The sequence below is a fragment of the Egretta garzetta genome, unplaced genomic scaffold (genome assembly GCF_000687185.1).
Source record: "Egretta garzetta isolate BGI_Z169 unplaced genomic scaffold, ASM68718v1 scaffold2, whole genome shotgun sequence".
Taxonomy (NCBI): domain Eukaryota; kingdom Metazoa; phylum Chordata; class Aves; order Pelecaniformes; family Ardeidae; genus Egretta; species Egretta garzetta.
Genome location: NW_009258894.1, coordinates 1884677 through 1910319, shown reverse-complemented (window position 1 = coordinate 1910319; position 25643 = coordinate 1884677). Strand labels below are relative to the sequence as shown.

Here is a 25643-nt window from a genome sequence, read left to right as displayed (position 1 = left end):
GCAAAACACAGGTTTCAGAATAGGATGTCTCTCTTGGCTAATTCCATCTTTAGCTAACCCTAAGTGATGAGTTCTAGCATTCAACATTTATGAAGCAGTCTTAGGATTTCTCTTTCAAAAATTCTCATCCTGTACAATAAAGACTAAAAGCTTTTTTCTTCATGCTACCTGTTCTCTCAGCTGCCCTTTCTGCTAATTAAGCTTCTCTTCAGCTTTGGTAGATCTCTCTAAAGGTCACCAATAGAGCAAACTAGTGAAGAGGATTACTCTTTGCAGGGATATTTTTTCTCTTTTCATGAAAGAACCTCTCTTGGGGCTCTTCCTTCCTTAAGTCTAAAGGGAAAAAAAAGCATTAGCTTTTTCCTTTTTCCTTCAAGTTGAAAAAATGGTTTAGAACAGAAACTTGAACTTGTACTGGAAGAGGTATGATATCTAGGTGAGCAATAAGGAAGTAAATAATTTCTGTTAATGAGAGGCAATGTTTAAAAATCACTGGAGGCTCACTACAAATTCATCAGTAGGTAAATATGCCAATATGAGAAGACCGTGAACATACAAACATATGTGTATGACCTCATACCCATTAATACTTCTGAAGAAATAATTTTTAACTTACTCTGTCACGTGTGTCACTGTAATGATGGAATAGATTTAAGATTTGGCTATACTGTTTAATCTTTTTAATACTGTTGGAAAATCAAAGTGAAATGCACAAAATATTAAATATAAAGATTTTTTTTGTTTTTGCATTTCATTAGGTATAATCTGGAAAAAAGTTAAAGCATAAAAGCAAAAGGATTTGCAAATACCTATACTGACTTGTTTAAACTGGCTGTCAAGAACTGCAATTAAGCGACTTTTACAAATGCTTGTTTTCTGTTGAATAACTGGAAGGGGAAAAAAGTCTCATCTAAATTATGAGAAACCCTGAAGGAGGAAGTATAATGAAAAGTGGTTTAATTATTTTCGGTGATACAGCAAAGCAGATTGATGTGCTTACCAATAATAATTGTTTATTTTCTTGCCGTATTGTATCCTTTTGTTAGCCACTGACAATGCTGTTTATGATGCAGAAAAAATGTCTCTTAATAAGCTAATGTATTATTTTCAGCTTTTTCTCAACATATATAGCAAAATCATCCTTGTGTCTGCCAGTTTACATTAGAAACAGCTTGTGCATAAAGTTAGAGCCATTAGTACTGATGGTTTTTTGTAAAAAGGCAGTCAGTGGACACGCAGAGCCTGTTTTAGGTACAGAGAGCGCACAATGAAAAGGTTTCAATCTGCAATGAGTAATGAAGCGAGGGGTTTGGAGAATATGGAGGAAAGGAACAAGTTCAATCTGCAGTTTGTTTTCTTCCTAGTTTGAAACACAAAGTGCAGTTAAGTTTTTTTTGCTTGTCAGGTAAGTGACCTGCCACTGGACTTTAAACACTTCTTGAACTGAATTTCCCTCAGTTCCTTTTTTTCAGTCCCTTTGTACTTTATGTAGAAACATGATATTGTCATAATGACATGAAGTGTTATGGGGTTTTTGTTTCTTTTTTTGTGTGTGTGTGTGGTGGTTGGGCATCTGCATGGTGCATAGGCTGCCATCTTCTTGAGTTCTCTTGCCTGGAATGTCCAGTTGCTGCACTAAGTAAAATAGGTCTGTCTAAGAAAACGGGTTAGATCACCCATTTCAGAGTATGTAGCGTCACTGTATTCTCAGGGAATGTGGGAGATGCAATTTTAAATGCATTTGTGCAGAGAAGGGAATTGAAGTTGTTTCCACTTTCTGGATAAAATGCTGTAGTTCTGCGGTAGCTGAATAAACATGGATTGTATTTCTGTGAGATGCTTTGTTTTGGCACTCCCCTCTCTTACGCCCCAGTCCCCATCTATTTCCAGGCCATTTCAGGACAAACAGAACTATTTTTGCTGGAGAAAGTTTTATGTTTCTGTCAAAAATGTACAGTGGTGATAGAGTTGTTAGAGGTTTTTGGTAAATTCTCGTTTTTCTGTTGCCTGCAGCGGGTGACCAGTGCATGCCACACATGGGTGGTATAAAATTCTGCTTCTGACTTGCCTGAGTCAGAACAGTGTGATGTCTCTACACCTTTTTAAAATCTGTTTTATGTTGGTATTTTGATATATAGACAGAATCCCCAAACATGTTCATCATTAATTCTCGAACTGTAGTATAGCAGTTGGAGGCCATACTGCTCTGGGAGCTATACCTGTACAGTCTTTGAACTAGACTACTAAAGGAGCTTGAAAATGGGGGGTGTGGTGTGTTGCTGCCTTTGGATTTGGAGGAACATCATACAGACACATGATCCATCATAGAGTTATAGTTGGAATTCTAGTGCACGTGGATTTAACGCAAGCTTATCTCACTTGGAAGCAAACCCACCACAAATCAGATGTTTGGCAGTAATGTGCTGTGTTATGGGAGAGCACATTGCCTGGTGGCCCGAGGGAACTGCAGCTGATTAGTTCCTCTTTTTTGCTGAGTTTGTGCTAGGAAGGGGGCTACTGACTTGCACAAGGAAAGTTGTTAATGGCGGGCACAAGTGGCTGCTTTTTTGCATGGCTTGGATATACTGTCAGGTAAATCCTGCCTTGATTGCAAGGCAGGGATTACAATCTCTAAGTTTGGAAGCTTATCCTTGATAAATTGCTTTTTTGCTCTTTTCCCATTTCCTTGCATCACTATGTTGCCTGTGTGGTTTGCAGACATCCATGAAAATGGAAAGGAGAAGAACTGGGCTTGCTCACTGACCAGCCCATCCATTTCTCATGTCATTGAAAAGATGAGAAGAAGGGGTTTAGTGTCTGTTTATCAAGTGGGTAGTTAGTACTCTCTGCATCTTTTCTGTTTTTCCACCATCTAAAGAAATTAATTAATTTTAGTATTGGTCTCAGAAATGCTGTTTTAAAACCCTGGGAGTTGAGGGCAGTATCTTTTTGATGTAGCATTGCTGTTATATGTGGTTATTTTTTCTAGTGTGACTCGATTCTTTTTTTTTAATCAGTGGCATTCAATATATACATCCTGCTTGCTCATTCCTTGATCTGTGGTTTTGCATTCAGCTTTATAGTTATGCATTTTGTTTGCGTTAGGCAATCTGCTTTTTATCCTTAGTACCTTTTATGTAATTTATTGTTCATTGATTTACTGTGTGGCTGTGTGTTGGTCCTAAAAATGATCCCTTTTTGGCCCCCCTTTCTGAAAATATTGTCAAATGGGACTCTTTGTAACTCAAGTCTTACTGCTTTGTCATGCCACACCATAAATGTAATAATGTAACTTAATTTCAAAAATGCATGATGGCTGGATCTGCCAGTTTGTTGATAGAAGGGTAGTAGAGATGTGAGGTTTTTCAGTAGCATGTGAAATTATAATTAGGAAATGGCAGAATATTAGTAATAAAAGATGAAAAACTTAGGGACTGTGCTACTGACGGCGGTGCAGACAGGGAAAGGAGGGAGAAAGCAGATTGCTGTCCTTCTGAATTTCTTATACAGTACCTTTTTGGGGTTTCAAATTAGTAGAGTGTCTCCTTTTATAGCTTTAATTTTCATTATGTGAATATTTTTTGTGTTTGCAATATGCTGTTATTATGTGATAGTTGATCTGAAAAAGCAACAGATGTTGGGTGCTTTAATTTAAATTCAAGATCAAATTTCCCACTGTGAACCAAACAGCAATACTTGTATACAGAACCTCTAAAATGATGCATTACAACATTGTCTCGGTGACTATCTTGAAGCAGTAACTGAAAAAGGGGACTAAAAGCAGTCACAAATGTTCTAAAGTTCATGTTGAAAGTTTTACCGTTTTTTTTTTTTTTAAATGTGTGAATGACAAAGAAGTCGTGTGTGTCCCTGTGTATTAATCGACAATCTGCAAGTCTTTAATGGTAAGAGAAAACAAAATTGGTTTTAGAAAACCAAGTTTAATATTGCAGTAAATTAAAGCCAAGGATATGGCGTACCAGTATAATATACTTAGCCAATCTAGCAGATAACTGCTGCCAGATATGAAGGAAGGACCTGCTTCCCAGATCCCATGTTTCATGGCATGTTTCCAGCCTATCTAACCATTATTGGTACTTCTCTGATTCTGCTGTGAACTGATACAAAGAACTTAAACTTTCAGAAGGTTAACAGTAGGAAAGAGAAGGAAACTATTGATTATTTTTCTGCCAGTTTAGGTGTACAATTTCAAAGAATACTGTTCTGCTTGGTGTCTTTCAGAATTTTTTCTTCCTTAATGCTGTGCCAATTGAAAATATAACAGTGTGGGTGAATGTCACTAGTTATTTTCATGTTTTGAAATCCATGGGAAAATAATGTCTTACTCCTTATGTGCTTTCTTTTTTGCAAAATTGATGCATTTTAAAAAACCCTAAACTTTTAACTTGTTACTAAATATTATAAAGTATTTTTTTTTAATTTAAAGTCAGGAATTAGTATTTTGTTATTCAAATGTAACAAAAGTTTTGGGGAACTCTTTTTCATTCTTAATATAGCACAGCTGAAGTCTTTCAAATGGTTGGGTTTTGGTGTTTTTTTTTTCTTTCTATTGTAGCAAAAAATTGATCTGTTGAGAAACTTTGTCACATATTTTTCCTTGCATGAGACACTGAAGCTTCTTCAACATGTTGGTTTTGATCTTGGTAGAGAGTTGCTGGATTTGTGTTGGTTTTGTTCTAAAACTGCGTGCATGTAGGGGGTGTTAAACTTTAGGCTTGTCTGTATAATTGAGGTGTTCTCTAAACTTTACTCTTTTGAGCGGACTTTAAGTTTATGGAATAGCCTTTGTGGGTTAGGATCAAGACTCAAATTTTTATCTGTTCTGCAGACGGATGCTGCTCTGAGTGAGCTTTTTACATAATTTGTCATACTTTTATGTCATTGTTGATGTGGTTGCAGAGGTACAAAGCTTTTCAATATGTATCAGTTTATAACAAGTATGTTTATTGAGAGAGGCTGTCTTACTCATTGACTTATGAAGACTAGCAAGATCCTTTAAAAAGTCTGTTGTTGAACTGTTGAGGTGAATATATACTCTCAATAAACTTTGATTCCTCGCTGTTACAGAACTGCTCATGTGTGTTCCTTAAAAGTTATTGTTAAGGCTGCTAATACAACTGCTTTTGCAATTTTTGAAGTGCTAGAATAAAGCAACAAAATGAAACGCTAAGAATTAGGTATACTATTGGAGGCTTTCAAGCCTTGAGTGGACAAAGCCCAACCTGCTTGGTCTGATTTCAGTTTTGACCTTCTTTTGAGTAGGTGGTTGGACAAGATGACCTCTTGCAATCCCTTTCAGCTTGGATTAGCCTGTAATACTGTGACATTAACACATAAGAATTGAATCAATTTCTGAATACAGTCAATCTCTAATGCAGCTCAGGATACTTCTATTTAGGAATGGCAGGTTTGGTAAGAACAAATAACTTTCTGTAGAAGTTTTCCTTAACCTATCCAGAATACTAAGTATAATTTGGTTTTAGAACATGACATACAACATTCACATATGTGGATCCATATGTATGCAGTATCTAAACCCCCTGACTTTGGCAAATGTAGCCTATACGTAGGGACAATCAGTAATCTGTCTGAAAATGCTATAACCTTTGTGGCAATACACTTAATTTATAAGGTTTCCTTGAAGCTTGTTATTTCTCTCAAGACAGAGGCTCCTATTTTATGTTTGCACTCATATTTTTGACTGAATGTTTGTAAGAAAAAAATTCAGCTTTCTTAAGTTACTGTCAATTTAAAAGTAATAGAGCCACCAGGTTTTGTGCAAGTCCATGTGATGATTTTGTATAAATTGCTTGATGAGTTTGCATAGTTGCCAGTAACTTTCGTATAATCATTTCCACTGAATTAAAGAAAAATTTCTGTTGGTGGAAATGTATTGGCTTGGCAAGTTTAGAAAATCAAAAGTCTCTTTATCTGTAGACAGCAGCTGGACAAGCTTCCTACAGGCTCTTTGCTCGCAGCATGGCTCAGCCTTGGGGAAGGGAGGCAAAGGACTACTACTACAGTCAACTCAGCTTGTTGATTACTGAGATTCCCAATTAGTGCTGAATGAGTGCTGAATTTATTATGATACCATTCTCACAACATACCCCATCAAATATCCTTCAGTTTGGAGTTTTAATCTCAGTAAGTAGAGCTAAATTTTAGCTGGTGGCTTTGTAGTTTGGAAAATTGTGTATCTAATGAGTGAAGTCTTGAAATATGCAGGTTCCGAAATAAATGCTTGGCAGGCTTTACCAAGTTCCCAAGTCTACTTCTAATGTTAGAGAACAGAGCTTTTGAGACTTTTTTTCCTGTGAACGCACATTTCATGGTTATTAAGTTTATTTTATCTGTAAGTCAACAGCTTTCAAACTGGATCTTCAGAAGCTGCAGTACAAAGCTTCAGCGGTGTGTAGTAGAGGTTGGTTCATTTTGCCCCTGTACGCTGCCCGTCTCAAGCGCACCACAGCTGATCCTGTGCTAGCAGGTTACAGAGGGCTTTCTGAGATAGTAGTGGAAAGTGAACATCAGAATTTATGGATTCTTTTCTAGTTCTTTGAAAGGGAACATAGTCTGCCATTTAAATCAGTAGTTACAGGCAAAATAACCAAGCTGTTTGCCTGTAGGGGTTTGGTTTTTTTTTTCCTGGCTCAGTGAGTCTAAGGGGGAGATTTAGCTCCTAATAGAAGCTGTTGTTCCAATTCAGTGAGGCATAAGATTTGCTCAAAATATGGCTATAGCTTGTGGAAATATTAATAATGATCTGTGAGGAAGATGAAATATGACTTGTAGCCTCCTGGTGCTTGATCATGTTATAACTTTACTGAGTGCAAAGAATATTTTATAGGTGGTGTTTTCAGTTAAAACAGTAATGAGAAACCAGTCTCTTTAATTTGAAGTTTTAAATCGGTTCCAATTATTTGCATCTCATAGATAGAATAAGCAGGAACTTTGAAGCAAAATTATTTGGTGGACAAGGTTATTATATTTACTTTTTCATTGTTTTTGTGGTCAAACTTGTGAATATGATGTCTGTTGAAAACAGTTCAGTATAGATAAGCTAACAGCTCACAGGTTTTAGCAGGTGTTGCTGAGTATTGTTACAAAATATTCTTTCCTGTCTCTGAAAGAAGCTATGGTATCTTGTGGTATCACTGTGTTAGGAAAATCTTATTTTTCAGGGAAATTTGCAAATCTTAACTTTTCTAAAATCTTGATTAGAGTACTAAATACAGTAATAGTTCGGGGGTTGTATTCCGCTCTTACCTCATACTGATTTTTTTATGTTGTTCTAACTTGCTCTTTTTTTCTCTGTACAGAAATTTATCGTTAATTTTCCTAGGTAGACAGAACAATGTGTTGGCATGCTTCATGGGATTTTCCCAGATAGTGGAGTATGTATATAATATACTGACAGACACATTTACCTTGTTAATTCACTATTGTAGTCTGTTTGTTTATTTATTTATTTGTTTTAAAAACTAAATTCCTGTTAGTCTATATAAATGTGAATTGCATTTCAAATTCTGTCATTGAATTTCAGCTGTCTGTCTAGGGAACTTCATAAAGATAACGCTCTCTATTATTTCTTGTTGGCGAGGACACCTTGATTCTAAACAACTACAAACTTGCATCAGTATTGGTAAAATTGCACTAGTACTTTGTCTTTTGTAAAACAATAGCATTAATCTAAGAATTGCATTTAGAAATGCAGTTCTGCTTTCATTTGCCATAATTCTGAATATATATTCTGTTTTTCTTTAATATGCTCTACAGTTAGTATTTTAGAGAGCCCATTACATTTCCACCACAATAAATCAGATAATGTATTCCTTTGCCAACTTTAGATTTAGTGTTAATAAATCTCTAATTACTTAACAAGGCAGAGAAGAGGGACATATATCTAGGGGTAGTAATTAGGTAAATGTGGAAAATCAGAACAACTTTTTTGAAGATTATTATACTATATATAACTATCATAAGGTATAAGCCTATCAATCATCATGATAGAGAAAATTAAGCTGTCAGGGGATTCTCCTGTACCTTTCTGGATGTAAGGTAAAAAAAAGTGCATTTAATGAGCACCATTACAAAAAAATGAAATCTTTTTGTGGTTGTGTGGTATTCATATTGTGCTAAGGTAATTCTTGGTGTAATCTCATTAGTCCTGTTTGGTTACACCAGCAGTAACTTTGAACCATGAAATTAAAAGCAGATATGTCTTTCCAAGAGCAATTAAAGTCATTAAAGTGTAACTGTAAGTCTTTCGTGTTTCCACTTATGTCTGCCTAACCACTCTAGTTAATATCAGCCAAGCTGCCTTGCTTATTGTCACTCACACAAACCTCTGTGTACAGACTTTTATTCTTAAAGTGTTGAGATCACAAACTGCTTTGTTGCTTAATTATATATGGGGTTTTGACCCTATGACTTACAGTCAAATTCTCACAGATGAAACTTGTAACAGATGCTGCTAAAATTGGGATGAGGAGGAGAGGAGACATTGTCTCTGTACAGACACCTTGCTATTTTAAATACAAATGAGGAAAAGATATATGCCCATTCATGATGCAGCTGATAGTCTAGGTCAGATTCAACCCATAGGATATTTTCATTTTGTCTTGCTAGCCGTTTCCCCTGATGAGAAGAGAAATTGGGATTGAGACAGGTAAGCCTGACTGGCATCACACTGGGCCACAGCCTTACAGCAGGTTTCCAAGAAGGGAAGAGGAAATCAAGAGAGAAGTTTACTCAAGGAATTGGTGTGTGCTATTGCTGGTTGGGAGAGCAGCAAATGCAGACAGTGGTTATCACTGCCCATGAACACGCGAGTGTCCATGCATGGCAGTGGCTAACTTTATTGTGGGCTCTGTGTGGATATAGATGATGTCTGGGGTACTGTAGGTAAGTGTCCCTAACAAAGAATGGAAAAGATAAAGGAAATGTCTGTGTCTTTGAGTGGTGTAGCATTCAAAACAGTAATACAGAAGTTACAGTAACAAAGGGAAAAGTACCACTTGATCAATATATATTTGTAAAAAGTTTCTAAAGATAGAATGAAAAGGTTATTGTATAAATTTGGGAAGAAGGTGAAGGAGAGAAATGGATACATTCTTTCTAACAGATAAAAAAGCTCAAACTATGTTTTCATATGTTCTGTAAAGTGACACACTCAGGAAGAGAATTGGGAGAAATGCTACAAAATAAATAAGAACGGAAATATGATAATTCATGATACCTACATAATGGGTAAGGGCAGTTGGCCCAAAGAAAGGCAAGCTGAACATGTGTTGTTTCTATGTTCCTCTCAGTAGGAATATTCCAAGTACTACAAAGATAAATGTTTTAAACTTTTCTTACAGAATTAATAGAACTGAACAGGAAGAGGGGTATAAGCCTTAACTCCTGTGGCTTCCGTATAAGCGTTAACTCCTGTGGCTTCCTAAGGGTAGTAAATACAGTTTTAGAAGGTCTTAATGGAAGCTCTGACTTGTAATGCACTCTTCATTTTTTTTTTTTAAAGGGCTGTGAGTTCAATGATTCTTGTTGAATGTTTGCACACATGTGCTTAACGTGCTAAGACTGACTGCACTTACAGTGAGGAGTGGTTGAGTAATTGAAGCAGGATGTAAGAGGTCACTGCTGCACTTTCTCCATTGTGTACTTCAGCCTTGGTTTGATCCAAACTACTCCGGGTTCCATGGAAGTGGAGAAGGATGACCCTAGGGGAAATCCCCTGTTCAGAACAATGTTTACTTCATTTTGACACCTTCATTCCTGCATCTGCATCAATGCGTTCTTGTCTGTAAGAAAAGTCAAACAGAAAGCCTGCTTTCCTGTTTTTTTCTCCAGACCATACTGTCCTGAACCCTATATGCAAAATTAGTGTATAAAGGAGGGTGTACTAAAATATCCTTTTGCTGTGGTAGAGACTGTAGATTGGGGTCATCTGAGCTATGCATTTTGCTTTCCTTCAGAAGGAAAGCGGAGTCATGGGCTCTGGTAAAGGACGGGAATACATTCCTTGGTGGGACACCCCAAATGGTGCAAAGTCCTCTGCAGGGGAGCTTGGCTCCTTCAGTGTTGTTTGAACAATTTTTATGAACTTAGTGTTTAGGCAGAATGCTGTTCATGTATATGTTTTTTTCTTTTTTTGTTCTTCTGATGTGCAAACAGTCTGAAGGTTTCCTGGTTTTGGTCATCTGGGCTTTTGCATGCTTTCCCCACTTCCGAAACTTCAATTAAATGTGCAAATGGTAATGCTTGTAATACTGTCTGAAACAGAGGCACAGCAGATAAATACTGTATCTCGTGTGGTATCGGTGCATTATAGCACTGAGCAATAATGTGTAGATGTAGTTCAATACTGTTTAAAGGCATAAGTTTTTCTCCTTACATAAGTAACACTGCTTTAAAGGTTATATTTGAGTTGGCTTCTAGAATTTGTTTCAGCTTGTATCATTTGTTATTTGAGGATGGGGCAGGAGGGAAGTTATTTCATTACACATAGGACAGATGTTTGCTCTGTACTGATTAAGACTCATTTTCCGTAAGGTATGATGACAATAGCAGCAGCATATAGTCTCACTGAATAGGTAGATAAGAGGAAAGTAAGGAACACTTATGTTTATGTGTTTCTGAGGTTATTACTTTAGATGGTAGCTATCTCATGTGAGATGGTAGAAGCAAATTATTTTCTGAAGCCTCACCGATTGGAATTTTTTATTTATGTATTTGATAGTTTGACTGCTATTAACTCTCCTGAGAATTCGTGGTTTATTTCTTAAAGCTCGAGTTAATGATTTTACTTCTAAGAAACGAAATGTCCTTGAGGTATGCTGTATAACACAGCTAATAACAGTGTGAAAAATAATTTAGTCCAGTTTAAGAGAAAACATTTGAATCTATATTAGTTCACTGAAAGCTTGTGAAAATAAGAAGGTGATAGTCCTGTTTTGTTTATGTTGAGAGTTGAAAGGAGTGAATCCTTTAAACAAGTCTATAGTAAGTAATTATATATAATGTCATAGTTGCCTAAGGTGATTCTGATCTTTTGTATCTCTGTGTGTAGCATTATTCTTGCTTTGACTTGTGAATTGTATCAACTTCAGGTCCTTTTGGGCACTGAATTTCATTAGGTTTGCTGGATTATAGCAAATAATTCAATTTATAGGAGAAGAACAGAAGAGAAATAAGTTGATTCTTATCTTGGTATAAGTGGATTTGGCCTTTGTTCTGTGGAAAATATAGCTCTGGATCAGTCCCCAGTAATAGAGAGTTGTGACTTCATCCCCTTGCTCACACAGACAATTGTTTGTCCACAACAACCATTTCAGTGTATTTATCTGATGAACAGAAGGAAAAGAGAATTTACCTAAATATTGCACAGAAACAGTGAGAATACACAGAATATTTTCCTTCTTGTCAGCTGTTTGACAACCGGGAATATATTTGTATAATTATCACAACTTTTAGTCTCTTTTAAGCTCTTTGATGATTTTACCATTCCTTCATGCTGTTCCTAACCAGATCTCTCAAACAGTGCCGAAAGAAGCTTGTTTATGAAGATTGGGGGATTATTTTTCTTGGGACGTCATTCTTCTAGTTCTTATTTTGCTACTTGTATAATATGCTGGGCAGTCGTTTTTAAGGCATCAAACATGGGCGAATCTAAACTCTCACAATTGTGTTTGAAGATGCTTTGCCTTTCAGTGGACATTTGTGTAAAAGCCACGAAACAGACTTCGCTGCTACTTTTGGTAATTTTTAATATATATTTTCAGAACTAAGAGTAGTAATGCTCCACTGTCTACAAACTGTTACTTCCTACCTTTTTCTCTGTGTCAGTCTTCTTTTTATGATGATGCGCATGCATACAAATAAAGGATTTGGTGAGCAACAGGGATTTATTTAGCATTGATAGAGGGTTTTCTGTTACATAATTGGGCTCTAAAGGAACATCAAAATCTCAGTTTGTCCTTGTCTCACTGAGCCAAAACGTAACTACAAAATTTTCTATGGAGTACTTAAGCCTTCTTCACGATGGATTTCTAAAATCAATCTAAAACATGTGTTGCATTGCTCTATGTCCTTTCTTGAGCTATAGCTCACTGATTATAAAAGAAGTTAATGAAGTGATGGTCGTTTGTTCCTGGTAGTGGCTTTGTGCAGTTGTTTTTAGCAGGTTGTCCAATGTTGTACCAGTATGTTAAGTCCAGGTATGTGCTTAAAAAAGCCCTAATGTAGTTTTAGAAACACAGTAACTACTAGAGATTTTAATAATTTTTCTGCACAAGATGTTTCAGCTCTTCTTACAAGCCCTCTTACAAGGGCTTTTTTAAAACATAAATAATTGCTTTTCACATTTATTTCAGGATTACATTTGGTTTAAACTATCAAAGCCAAGGTTCTACTTAAAGCCAGTGTCTGATGGTGAGCTGTAAGGGTGTTTTGGTTTATGGATATATAATGATTTACTGAAAGGTAGCTTGCTTTTTAAATTATTTTATACCGAACAGGTATGGCTCTAAGCTTTACAGCAGTCTAGATAAATTTGAATTTCACTGCCCTGGTCATGAAGAATATACTTACTGTTGGGACAGTGAAATTTAATCTTATGATGGCAGCACACTGCGGTTTGTGTTTTATGGTGGGAATCTTTTCTTGACTCCCTTACTCCACCTCTTCAGAGCTTGAGACCTCTACAGAAAGTGTCTTGTACAGAACTTTTCTGGTTGCTCTCAGTTCTCCTCTTGCCTGTAGAGTGCTCAGCAAGCAAATCTTTCTGTTTGTGAACCAATACTCATTCCAGCTGAACCCCAAGCTCTGTCAGAAGAGAGCTCTGTTGATATAGAGGATTTAAGGGAGGGGAGAGTTTTCCGTGGCTGTTGAGTACTTGTGGCAAATGCCTCTTTTGCTTGCATCTTAAGCTGACTCTGCAATGAGTTCTCATTTTGACCCTAGAGCTTTTTAAGAGTTTGGCTCATAGATTGACCGCCAGAAGTCTGTTTAATTCTTCCATGTGTATTTCCATAAAATGGGTTTCATGAAGGAAATTAATTTGATTAATTATTCCATATTACTTAAGACCCTGTAGTTGGTTGTAATGGAAATTCTTACATAGATCACCCTTTCTGGATGTTTTTCTGCAGTATTTGTTGTTATCTTTTTCCTCTTCTGCTCTACAAACATCAGTTCTTTCGGTTATCTTAATCACTGCATGCTTGGACAGAGATACTGTGATTAAAATCTTAGTTATGCTCCCTACACATTGCTCTTGGTTTCAGGAAGGAAGCTGTTAATTATGGGCTTCCAGAATAGGAGGGAAACCAGTGCAACTTGCATCGGTGTCACTGCTTTAACCCTGTAAGAACTGAAGCTTCACTAGGTGCTTTTAATGATACCATTGATGAATTCTATAGAGTTCAGGAAGATGTGTACCTGATTTAAAATTTTGACAGGGATCCAGGCTGGTTTGTGTTTCTGGGTTTTAATGCTGTGGTTGGAGTTGTTTGTATGAATGACTGTTTTAATGCAGAACAAAATGCTATTGAGTTGCAATGGCTTAACTGTCCATTTAAATGTCACAGGTAGAGGAGAATGATGATACCGAATCACGAGAGGAAGAAGAGAAGGAAGAACTGAAAAACTATTCAAGAAGAAAGATTTTTTCCAACTGGAGCCGCTATGAGGATGCAGAAAAAGAGGGACAGAGTGAATGTGGGGAATCACAGAGAGGAACAGACTTCAGTGTTTTGCTTAGCTCAGCAGGTAAGAATTTTCTATTGTGTAGTTTTTTAGTTTTGCATTTTGAAACGTTACTACTTTAATGGCTGTTGCCCTTGATGATGAAACAGGACCCTAGAATATCATTCCTGTCTTCCTCAATAAGTCTGCCATTGAAGTATTTAGGAGTGTTCAAAGTCTCCATGGGAGCAGCCTTATAGCATACAGGCTGCACTGAGCCATGGCAGATGGGAAGTAAAAGAGGGCTACTGCATTTGTAGCCTTCTTGTGAAACTATGTATGGATCTGAGTGTGTGCAGTACCCAGTTACTTTGAGCCTATTCTTGCTGACAAAGAATTTCTTGCCTGTCTTCGTCATTGGGTTGCTTTCCAGAAAACAAAAAAGGTTGCTAATATAACTAAACACAGCAAAGCAGTCAAGCAGCTGCTTGCTGTTGTTTGTTTTGACAAAGATTTGTAATCAGCATTGTACAGATGTGTGCATGAATAGCAAATGTTACTCTCCTTGAAAATAAAAATGAGTTGTTTTCCCGTCTTCAAAGGAGATAATAGAAGGAGGTGGAGGGACAGGCTGTACTAGACCCTATTTCTTTTTTTTTAGCTATATGTGAATAATATGAGTAGTTGCACAAAAAAGTTACCTAAAATGATTTTTAGAAACTCCTGTTATGCTGTTGTGTTGGAACACCATTCAGTAAAAAGCTGCAAACAATGTGTTATGGGTGTTTCTGAGCAACTTGGAAACTCTGAAATCTCTAAAATCTAAATAATTGGATTCTTCAGCCACAGCTTGGAGAGGGGTAAGTTAAAAATTGTCTGCGGTAAAGAAACACGGACCAGAGCTTTCTTTCTCTCTGCCAGAATAAATCTCTGAAGTTCAGTTTTGCATGAACATTGCAGAATTGGGCCTAAATTGCCAGTTTTAGTCGTAGGATCATGAGATGTGTATTGACTTCTCTGAATGGTATGTTGCATAGTGTTGGAGTCAAGATGCCTGGTATGGACCTCGGAGATGGATAGGTAACATAGCCTGGGGAGCAAAGTAGGTATCACATCTCAAAACTATTTAAATCAAGAGACCTACTCTGAGCTGCTTGTTGCCATGGTTCAGCTTTTTAAAACAAACTTTAATATCTCTGACTTCATACTTAGCCTTCAGAATGTCTTTAAAATGTTCTGATGAATAGTACTTTTGAACTGAGGATATAAGGAAATACTATATATTTCTACTAATTTGTATTTTTTGTAACTTATACTCCAATACAGTTATTACCAACCCATTTATTTTACTCTGTAGATTCTCTTAATGCCTAAAATTAAAATCTTTTTAGTTTGTATTCTTACTAGTTATTAATTCTAAATCTTTCATTTGAAGAGTGCTTTACTTTATTTTAGGATATGTTATGACTGTCCCTGACATTAAAATAAACTGATAAGAAACAGTAAGGAAATAAAGTACTTTCTTTCAGGAGAAGAAAAAAGTACCTTCTAAACAATAACGCAGATTTCTTAGAGTCGCATATAAAAGCCATGTGTGTTGGGGGGGTTTCTTTCTATGGTTTCTTTGGCTTGTGTGCGAAAACTGAGAATGCAGACATCTTTATTTCTAGCGGTGTGAGAAGAAGCTTGCTGCTTTATTTCATATTTTGACTTGCTAGTATATTGCTGTTTCTCATTTTGAAGTTGCGCAATGAATCCAATTCAATTGCAACAAGGAGTTAGGGGAGTACTGGAGAGGGAATGGTGTTAAAGTGCCATTTTTCATGAATGCAAAAACTTAGAAAGGTCTTGCAATTTACTACTAATACACAATGAAGTCATTAACTCAGCCAGTTAATAATTCTTTGGCAAAAGCTCAGATTAAAAACCTGTTCTCCTATGTAACATTTAGGTTCCATAATATTGAAAGCAGGGCCTTAAAGAGAATGCCATCCTTAAAGATACAACTTGGGTTTATTACCAGAAAATATCCTGTTAATTGAATGAGGTAGGGTAGAAAAAATAATTCGGGATAGTGTAGAATTAAAGACAGAATTAATGCTAGTAGACAAACTTAAGTGGAGGAATTCCTGGCATTCCAAGCTTGGTATTGTTTAATATTTTGTAAACGTGCTTCTACATGTAATGTTCTAGTTAAAATCAACCAAAAAACAGCAAAATGAGAAGACTAATATTTTGTGATATGGGTGTCATGTTGATAGTTAGCAATATTGGAGCTTTTAAATCTAGTACATGTGCATTACTATTGCTTGAATTAAGAAAGTAACAGAGTTATGCGTTGTTACACTGTATTTTTATCAGTAGTAGAGGAAAGTTGGGTATTTTTTCTGAGAGGGGGAGGAAGGGCTTTGCAGATGTTTGCAGAGGATGGTAAGTCTTTAGGATGTTTTATTTTACATTTTTCAGTAGCTTCTGAAGACACACACTTCTTTTAGGTTTTTTGCCTATACTTTCAGCTTGTCCCTGCCTCAAGCCGATCTCCAGTGCAGCACTGATTTTGTCTTTTTAGTCAAATATTTAGGCCTGACTAGACCTGGGATGTTTCTGACTGCACCTTGTCTCTGCTGTCAGCCTTTGCCTGCCTACTAATTTTTCTCACTCTCCCTTGCTTATGTTGATTTTTCTTCTTGTCTATGTTTCTAATTCCTGGTGGTGGGTCTTTTCTTGGTCTTTTGTTGTGAGCCAGCTTCCTTCTGCGTATATCTGCTAAAAAACGGCTCTGTCAGATATAGTCTGTCCCTCACTCTAACCAGTCCTGGTGATCCCCGGTTCTGAGTTGTTCTGCCTGGGATTGCTTGTTTGGCTTAATTTTCTCTTGTCCACTACCACATCTTCTTAACGTTCCTCCTACTTTTTTCCTTGTCTAGTCAATCCCAGTTTATTCTTTCAAGCTATTCTCCACTACAAGCTGTTTTCTCCATCTTCCCTCCACATGCTCTGTGGGTATACCCTACTCAGTCACCCAACAATATGAAGCAACAAGCCACTGTTTTCAACTATGGTAGGGGATATTGGCATAGGTGAGGTTGCAGAAATATGCAAGACAACACTTCTTGTTCAGTGTTGGACCTAATGCCTGTTAAATGCAGAAAATCTGGTTCTTCACTCATAATGAGGGGTTAGAGGAAACTTAATTCAGTTGCCTTGCACGTTGAGATGACATCCAGGAGGTTGCAGAGGATGGACTGTTTGGGGATTGGTTGTTAAGCTCCAGTAGATCTTGCCAAAAAATACATACAAACTCTGATTTCTAGAAGCTTGTAGCTTGGCTAAATTGGGACCGATTTTTCACAAAATGAGCAGAGTGCAGCTCTCATACAGAAACATTTTCCAGCCTGATTTCAAATAACTGATTCAAGGCAGGAAAGTGGTTACGGTTTTTCAAAGGAAGAGCTTACAAGGGCTTTTTTCCCAGGTCCTTTCATGGTAGAAAAATGTTCTAGCCACTCTCTGATTTTTATTTTATTTTTTTTTTAAAGGCAGCAGTGAGGGGAAGGTGAGGAAAAACTACCTGAAGCAGACAACTGACATGGAAAATTTCAGACTGAATAGTCAAATAGCAGCTGAAAATAGTCTTAAGTGAGAACTGCCAAGTGGCTTTGATACCAGCTGATGTCACTAGCCTGGCAGAGCTTTTTTGGTTAGGGCTTATTATATTTGTGTGTAAAGTAGGGTGATAACTTTAGTTTTCAAAGCGTGTTTCTTTCCTTTTTTTTAGCATTTTATAATTCTTTTCTTTAATTAACCTTGAATATAGCAAAGTCAACTTTTCTGTATTGCTTTTGATGCCTTGCTGATGTAAACTACAAGTCCATTGTGAAGCCTTCAGGGAATATGTCTTGAGTCAATTTAGTAAAAATGCTGTTGAAGCGTAAAGAACAAGAGAAGTGGAAGTGATAGGATAACTTTACTTTGCTAGAAGAATCTTGCCGTGTTTGAAGAGCTGTCCTCATTTTTTGACTGATGAGGGTTAAGTGTCCCAAAATAGATTTAAGTCCTTCATTAGGTTTTTGCCTGTGAATAGATGCTTTAGGTTTAAAAATAAGTTTTTTTTAAAATCTCGTTACAGAGCTGATCAAAATGTGTCCAGGGACCTGATCACTTTCCTTTAAACACGGTATGCATTACCAGTAGAGTAGCCAAAAGCCGCCAACATACATGCTTCAATAACAGTGTGCTGAGTAGCGGGGTGTGACGATTATCAAGATGAAAAAATATAATTTTGGACATGAATTTTTTCCTGTTTGGTTTTTCTGGTCATGGCTGAATAATTCTGATGGCCTTAAAGGTCAAGAAAGAGAAATGCTATGTAGTTCAAACAAAACTGGCAGAATGGTTTTGATACTGTAAGAATATGTATAATATCTTTAGGTACCTAGCACTAGAATACAATAGGAAATGTAGAATAAAAATCGAAAGAGCAGTCAGTGGAGCATAATAGGAATGAACAGTAAGTATAGGGATTGTGAGGTAGCAGTTACTTTCCATTCCATAAAACCCTGGTTTGGTTTTTTTAACATCTTGCTTTTGGGCCTCACTGTTTAATTTTGATGTGTCTATTGCAATACGTTGCTGCATTTTGTTAGCAGTGTACAGAAGACCCTTAGCTGTCTTGGAAACAGATAAACAGGTAAACTTTTGGAGCAAGGCTTGTGTCAAAAATAGGATTTCCTTCAACTTTTCTATCTTAAGTATATACTGAGAGAGATTTGGAAAAAAGAAAAAAAGCAGAGTGACAAGTAAATGAGTTTTCTTATTTTCGATGCTAATTCTGCTCAAACAAAAAGAACGGCAATGGTGCGGCATGGTTCAGATGCTAAAAAAGAATCCTTTGAGTTTTAAAATTCTAGACAATAGCTGAAAATCAGTTTTCTTTACAGAACTGCCTAACTCATTGTTGGTTTGAATTCCTGTATATATCAAGGGTCCCACCTTCCAGTGGTATTTGATTGCCAATTTCTACTACTTCTTATTTTGTATGTCTGTTCTGTGAAATTATGTATGTCCATATGTCTCCATAGAACTCTGTTTCTGCATCTGTTTCTTGTACCATTGAGATATCTAGACTAATGAAGAATCATTGTTTATCAGCTCCGAAAGCATTATTGCTCCATGCGAAACAGAGTGAAAAGTATTTTTTTTTAATTCTGTTTTGCTTGTGTTTGACTGTATGGGGAACAGATGTGTTTTCAATCAGTGCATCTTATTTGGACAGAAACTCGACAGATGCAAAAGTTCATGTCCTTGCTGTTCACCAGGCGACATGAGCTCTGTGTAGGACCCAGAGGTATTGGTTACTTCCTACAGTTTATCAACAGCTTTAAGATTAGTACCAGGACACTGGTCTTGAAAGAAGATTACACTGTTGCAACTTGAATATTCCTAGTGTGTGTGGTCCTGAAGTCAACAGTTAAGGGATGCGCTTTACTTGCAGCTTTCCTCCCGTTTTCCTTTTTTTGCTACTGCATTCCATAAACATGCTGTGAGCTTCCCTGTCATGCTCTCCTCTCCTGCTTCTCTTTCTAGTCTTGTTCCAGCACATCAGAACTTTCCTTTCCTTTTTGATGGTTGTGTGGTAGATACCATTTCCCATCTGTGGAGGCTCTTTATTCGAGTGATTGCAGTTCCACTTGCATAGGTTTTCTTTGTGACAGTTATGCCCTGGGCAGTCTGCAACTTTGGAGCTGTTGATAGACCTGAGAGATACTGCTGTTTTGTATACCTGTAGGTATCTGAAATCAACCAAAATGCAGCCTCTCTCCCTCTTCCCCCTAGCCAAAGTAACTTTCCCAAACAAACAGAAAAAAACCTTCCACAATAAAGATTTGCAGTAAAATCACAGGACTTGGCATCAGTGGAAGCTGGTTCTCCATCTGCTCAGTGCTTCCTCCTGAACTGTTCCTAACATTACAGAAATTCATCGTTTTTGTTCTAATCAGACAAGCTGTCTTTTTTTTTTTTTTTTTTTTTTTTTTTTTTTTTGGTCTGAACTAAAGATAGGAAGTGCCAGATTTCGAGTATTAATTACACTTTCTCGATAAATGTATTTTCCTCTAATAGGTAATCTGTGCTCATAATATACGCTCTCATATCTGTGCCTTTTTTCCTCCCAAGTTTTATCTAAAATGTAACCAAAACTGTATAATTGAAGTATGGAAGTATAGTGTGATTCCATGACTTGAATGCATATAAATGTAGGATAACATTTCTTATTTTCATTTTAACATTCTGATATCCTAGAATGATGTCACCATATATGTGTCAGCGATAGTACTGCAAAACTAATGGTAAGTAATAAAAGAAAAATCTGAAAGGTTTCAGTGTTTGAGAGAGATTTTTATGCTTTATGATTCAGAATTGAATAGAGTAAGATTTGCAGACCAAACAGGTTAAATTTTGTTCCCATTAAAATCAGTGTGGTAAGCTTTTTCCCATTCTTTTAATTTTTCATACCTCAGTTGCACTCATTTATTAATTTCCAGATTTCTGGATTTAAAAATTTTTCTGACAAACATCCTTCTCTAATCTTGGGCCTTAATATTTTGCTGCTACTATGTATTGATGGTATTTCTGCTGAATTGTGTTTGAGTATGTTTTGGTTATTAAATCACAAACCAGTAAGTTTAAATGTGGAACAACTTGTCCTTATTCCCGTTTTGCTGTTGTCAGGACCACTACTTTAATTTGTAGGCTAGAGAGCTAGATAAAAATGCCTGTTCACACGATTCACTGTTTCTCTCATTTAATCATGCCCTTTGTTTTTATAATACACCTAACTCAGTTCTGTCTGACTAGGCCTCATGTTGGTCATCATGGTTTCTGTCACATAATCATCTCAGACTTCCCTGCCAATGAAAATCCCCTAACCGAAAATGAGTTACTCTGACTCTTGTACATTTAGTATTCCAGTCTACATTTTCATAATTCAGTATGTTATTGCCACTACATTCCTGTTCTCTTTCTCCTATTTTTACTTCTTTTTACTTATTTTCTGCCTTTCCCCCTTCCTTTGAGTTTTCCTTTTATTCCACGAACTCTGTGATTTTCCTTGTTGCCATATATTACTTTTGATTTTAATATTTTCTTTCAGATTCCTTTTTATGCTTCTGATTCTGAACCACTGTTAAATCACCTGAGTTAGACTGTACTTTTTAGAGCAGGGACTTTCTTTTGCTTGCTCATAAAGTATTAGTTCTTTTCCAATAATGACATTAGTAGATATTACTTCTATGATAATATTAAAAGATGTTGATTGATTTTGAGGAGCTGTGTTGGTGCTAATTGTAATACTTTTGTTCCATCTCTCAGCAGCCTACATTACAGAAAGAAATAAAAAATAGAAATTTTATAAAATTCTATGAAACCAGAATTTTTTGTTTATAATAAGGATGATAAAAGTATCAGATGTAGCAGATTGGTTTAATTGGAGAAGCCAGGCTTCATTTGCTGTTCTGTTTCTCGTAAGGATAAATTTATTCATAATATTAGTTTACAAACAAAATAACTGTGATAGGAATGTTTCCTTGTTCATTGACGGATGCTCCAAAGCAGTGTTGTGATCAGACTGCAAATAAACCACTGTCAGAAGAGACTGACAGACATGTTCTTCTAGCAAGATTCTCAGAAATTTGTTTGCAGGGAGCAGTGCAGATTTTAAACATTGGTTCTGGAGTGAAAGAAGGGCTGTGAAAACAGGCAGTGCTCTAAAGGACACAGAGTGCCTATTTCTTTCTTAATCTCAGTTGCACCTCCTCTTCTCTTCTTATCCCATTTGTGGTCCTGAAATTCCTCCTCACGTTTGCTACTGATGGCTTGGGTTCTCCTAGTCCTCCTTCTCCTTTTAATGCTGAGTGACACCTATTAATTTTGCTGTTATTCTTTCCCTGATCTCATCCAGTTGCTCAAGAGTTCCCAGTTCCTACATCCAACTTCCAGTCTACGCTTTCTCTTGATCCTTCCACCACCCCATATTTTTGTACCTGTCCAAATCACATGTTGGCTCCTCATCTGTTTTGTGTTCTCTTGCCTGTTGTTCACTCTCGGCTCTCCTGGAGTGCTATCTTTGGCATTTCTGGCTGTTGTACAGGAAGATGTCTCTTCTGAGCACTTAAGCCCTTTGGGAAAAAAGCAGGAATTTTTTTCTTTTTTGGCTAGATTTGGGTAATTTTCTTGAAGAACGTCGAAGGCACATTGAGCGTTGCCAAAGTCTTTATTTCAAAACAAGAGTTGTATTATCTATCTGTTCCACCCTCAAGGGAACTCTCCCATCCTGTTGTCCTTTCTTGCAAACTAAACCCTCTGCATGTGTAAAATTGTGAACTAGGAAGTCTTTTAATAAAATGCATGTTGGAGGGACAGAATAGGGTGTGAGTGGGGAGGAATTATATCTTCGTTGGTTCTGACTCATTTTCAACCTTTACTGGAATGTGAATCAGATGACCTTCCTTTGACAGTACACACTCATCATCTCAGTTTATAAAGCGTGGTATTTCTGAATCTGCTGCAGATAATTTGGATTGTGAAACTGATCATACTCTATTTCTTTTTAAGTTCTTGATTGAAAACAGCCTGTGATAATGTGGTATTTTCTTCTTGAATATGTGCGTGTGCTTCAACCTGCAGAAAATGTGTCACTGAAAAGTGTGTACTAGCTATCTACAAAATGTAAGGGGGCAAAGTGGAAGAACTAATTCAAGATGGGAGAGCTTTAATAGGATGATATCATTCTACTGATTTTTGTATCGTAGAATTTTTGTGTCATAACGGCTAGAGGCCATAATTGCAGATATTTATAGCAAAGAAATTTTCATTCGAGACACTCTGTTAACTTTCTGCTGGGAAAATGCTGACAGAATGGAGGTACTGGAAAGCTAAGTATTTTAAATTGACAGTTCAGTGGTAATAGGAGGTAAATTGGGTTAGCTTTTTCTGAGTAAATAAAGTGCTGGAGGTGCAAGAGAGAGGTCCAGGAGAGAAAGTCTATACAATTTGTACTCTTTCAGGAAAATATACCCTGTTTGCAGTCTTTATTGTCACCTTCCTGATGCCTGAGGAAGTGTACCAAAGTGGTTATAAAGGAAAACAGCACTTTTGCCCTGGCTTCTTTACTGGTGGAGTCTCGTTAGAGTTATTTTTTTTCCTCTAGGTGTACTTTATGTTTCTGAAGTTGATAAAAGATAGGGTTCAGCATGACAGGTGACAAATGTTGATTGGTTTTTATAACATAAGATTTGCTTTGGGCTAACCCACTTCTTGACTGAAATCCTTAGATGCAGAAATAAGGGTGACACTAGCAAGACAGAAGTTAGGCTTAACTGAAGAGGCAAACAGCCTTCAAAGGCAAAGAACACTCAAAAAAAGATGTTTTGAATTTCTCATGTAGATTTATTTCTTAATGCATGTTGCAAGCCTATCTGACTGATTGGAAGACAGATGCATTCTGAAAGCCAGTAACTACATCTCACCTGACTATCTTGCTGTCTGCATAGGGCTTTGTCATGATGTGTCTGTGGGCGCAGGGGTGGGGGGCAATTAGTTTGAAAGACTGGGAATTGAGACAGCTTACCCAACCCAATAAGGTCAGTCTAAAGACATTGTTACTGTCCTTTGTTCATTATCCAGGTTTTCCACATAATAGTATGCTTCATTTTGGGGGGTCATCCATCAACCTGGGAAAAAAAAATCTAAAATGCAAATAGAATCCTTCGAGAAAGCCCTTATAGTCTGGGACCTCAGCATTGCCAACTGCCACAGGTTTTTGCACGCTGCTTCAGAGACTACAAACTTGATCTATCTCCTGAAACATCAACAAACCCTGCTCTTTGTCACTGTGCGGAGGGCAAGTCATAGGTGCTGGTTAATTTTTCCAGATGTCTTCCTTAAGGCCTGCATCATTCATTCTCTGTCCATCTCACACTCTTCTGTCTTGGACATGCTTACTTTTTGAACACTTTCTTTTTACCTTCTTATCTTGAAAAGCATGCTTTTCCTTTTAAGGAAAACAACAATATATTTGCTGCACCTTTCAGGTGCCCTTTTCAGGACTACATTATCCCTAGGACAAAAACTGACAAGGAATTGTATCCAGCATTTACTAGTGGTTTTGTTTTATCTGTGTTTGAAAGGGACATGATGCCCCCGGCACAACAGTGAGAGTGGAAGGTGTTCACATGTTCCCTTTCATCTTATGGTGTCACCCCTCACTTCAGATAGGAGTGGGTGCGTAAAATAACTTCTAAGTGGAGAAACTGACTCTTACCCCAAGGAACAAAATAGTTTCATTTGCCCCAAAATGGGCTGGCTAACACTGCTTGTTCCGGCTGCAAAAAGTGGACTCATATTGGCTTCTTCTGCTCCCACACATTAAATACTAGGGAAAAAAATTGGTGGCTGTTACCAGTTACATTTGTGAATTGGCTTCATTTAATGATGGTTTTCATCTCTAAGTAATTATATATGCAATTATTAATTGCTTTAGTTGTCACGTCGGTCACTACTAAAACATGAGTTCTGATGGAAGTGGCTATAATTTATTTTGGATTTTCTCTTCCTTTTGTACATTCTTAGAAGGAACCTAGTGGATGTCTGTGCCTTGTTTTTTGCATGTCTCTGCTTCTCTTGCTTTTATGGAGTGTGTCTTGTTTTGTTCTGTTTGCTATGCAGCTGTGGACTTCTTATCAATAAAAATGTAATGAATTTGAAGTTGCTTTATATTTTGCTTCTGCTCTTGATAATAAATTAAGATCACCTCCCCTCCTCTGAAGAAATGAGGTTGAAAGACGCTTCTGTGATATTATGGATTTGGCCCATCACCAGATACGGATCTAGTTGCCTGATTTGACTGCATGAATGGTGCAAAAAAGTTGGCAAGAACATAAAATGGAGCAGCTGGTGAGAAGGGAAGGATCTTGGGGAATTGGGGAAATACTAGGATTAGTATTCATAGTTGTAAGGGAAGAAGCAAGAGCTCCTTTTTCGGTGGTAGCATGCATGTGTATTGGATTAAATTGGATTAAATCCATATGCCTACTTCTGATTTATATTAATATACATTTGCAGTTAGAATATTGACAGCAAGTAAATTTTCTAATGCAAAAATAAAGCAAGAGAGATCGTAGGCTCTTAGATTTTCTATTCTGTAACTCCATGTGATTCTGTCTGCCGCTTCTTTTGCCATTTTTCTGTTGTTCATTTCATAATGACTTATTAATTGCTCACTCTTATTTTTATATATCCTCTTTCTGTCTCACAGACAACTTTATTTCTGAGTTGTATTTGAATAGGAAAAAAGAGGAGGGATAAAAAGGAGGAGGAGAAATCTCAGAGAAGAACAATCTAGTCATTTAGAGGAAAATTGCCTACAAGTATGAGATGACTAAATGAACTTGAAGAAATGCAATCTGAAAGCATCAGATCTCATACCTGTACCTTACAAGCACACTTTAGCTCGTCAAATAAAATTTATCTTTATAAATATCTCAGTGTAAAGTAACATTTAACTAGAGACAAAGCATTTTAAGGTTTCCAAAGTGTTTGACTTGGTCATGTTTAAACATCTTTGTGTTTAAAAAAAAAAAAAAACCCAAACCAGAAAACCAAACAAAAGGAACAAAACAACAATCAAAACCCCCCTTGTGATTATTTGTGTTCAGTGCCTGTACTTCAAAATAGCTTACCTGTATCTGTTCATCTGAACTTTAACAATTTTCTTTTGGCTGTCAGTAGTAGAGTCCTATAATAGTTCTTGGGGGTTCTCTCTTTGCAAACCTTTCTGCTTTAAAGTATTTTAACATACTACCATTTTCTGCTCCTGCAGTGATTATAGGAAACAGATGAAGTGAATAGTGGAACACCTTTGGGAAGCAAAATCAGAGTAC

General features: G+C 36.9%; 1 protein-coding gene across 1 annotated transcript in view; it reads left to right on the top strand.

Moving 5' to 3' along the window:
- Positions 1-25643, top strand: part of AVEN (apoptosis and caspase activation inhibitor) — a 96177-nt gene that overhangs the window by 9113 nt on the left and 61421 nt on the right. The window contains exon 2 of the mRNA XM_009634132.2: positions 13611-13791. Within this exon, the coding sequence (XP_009632427.1) occupies positions 13611-13791 (181 nt within the window). The remainder of the gene's footprint in view (positions 1-13610; positions 13792-25643) is intronic.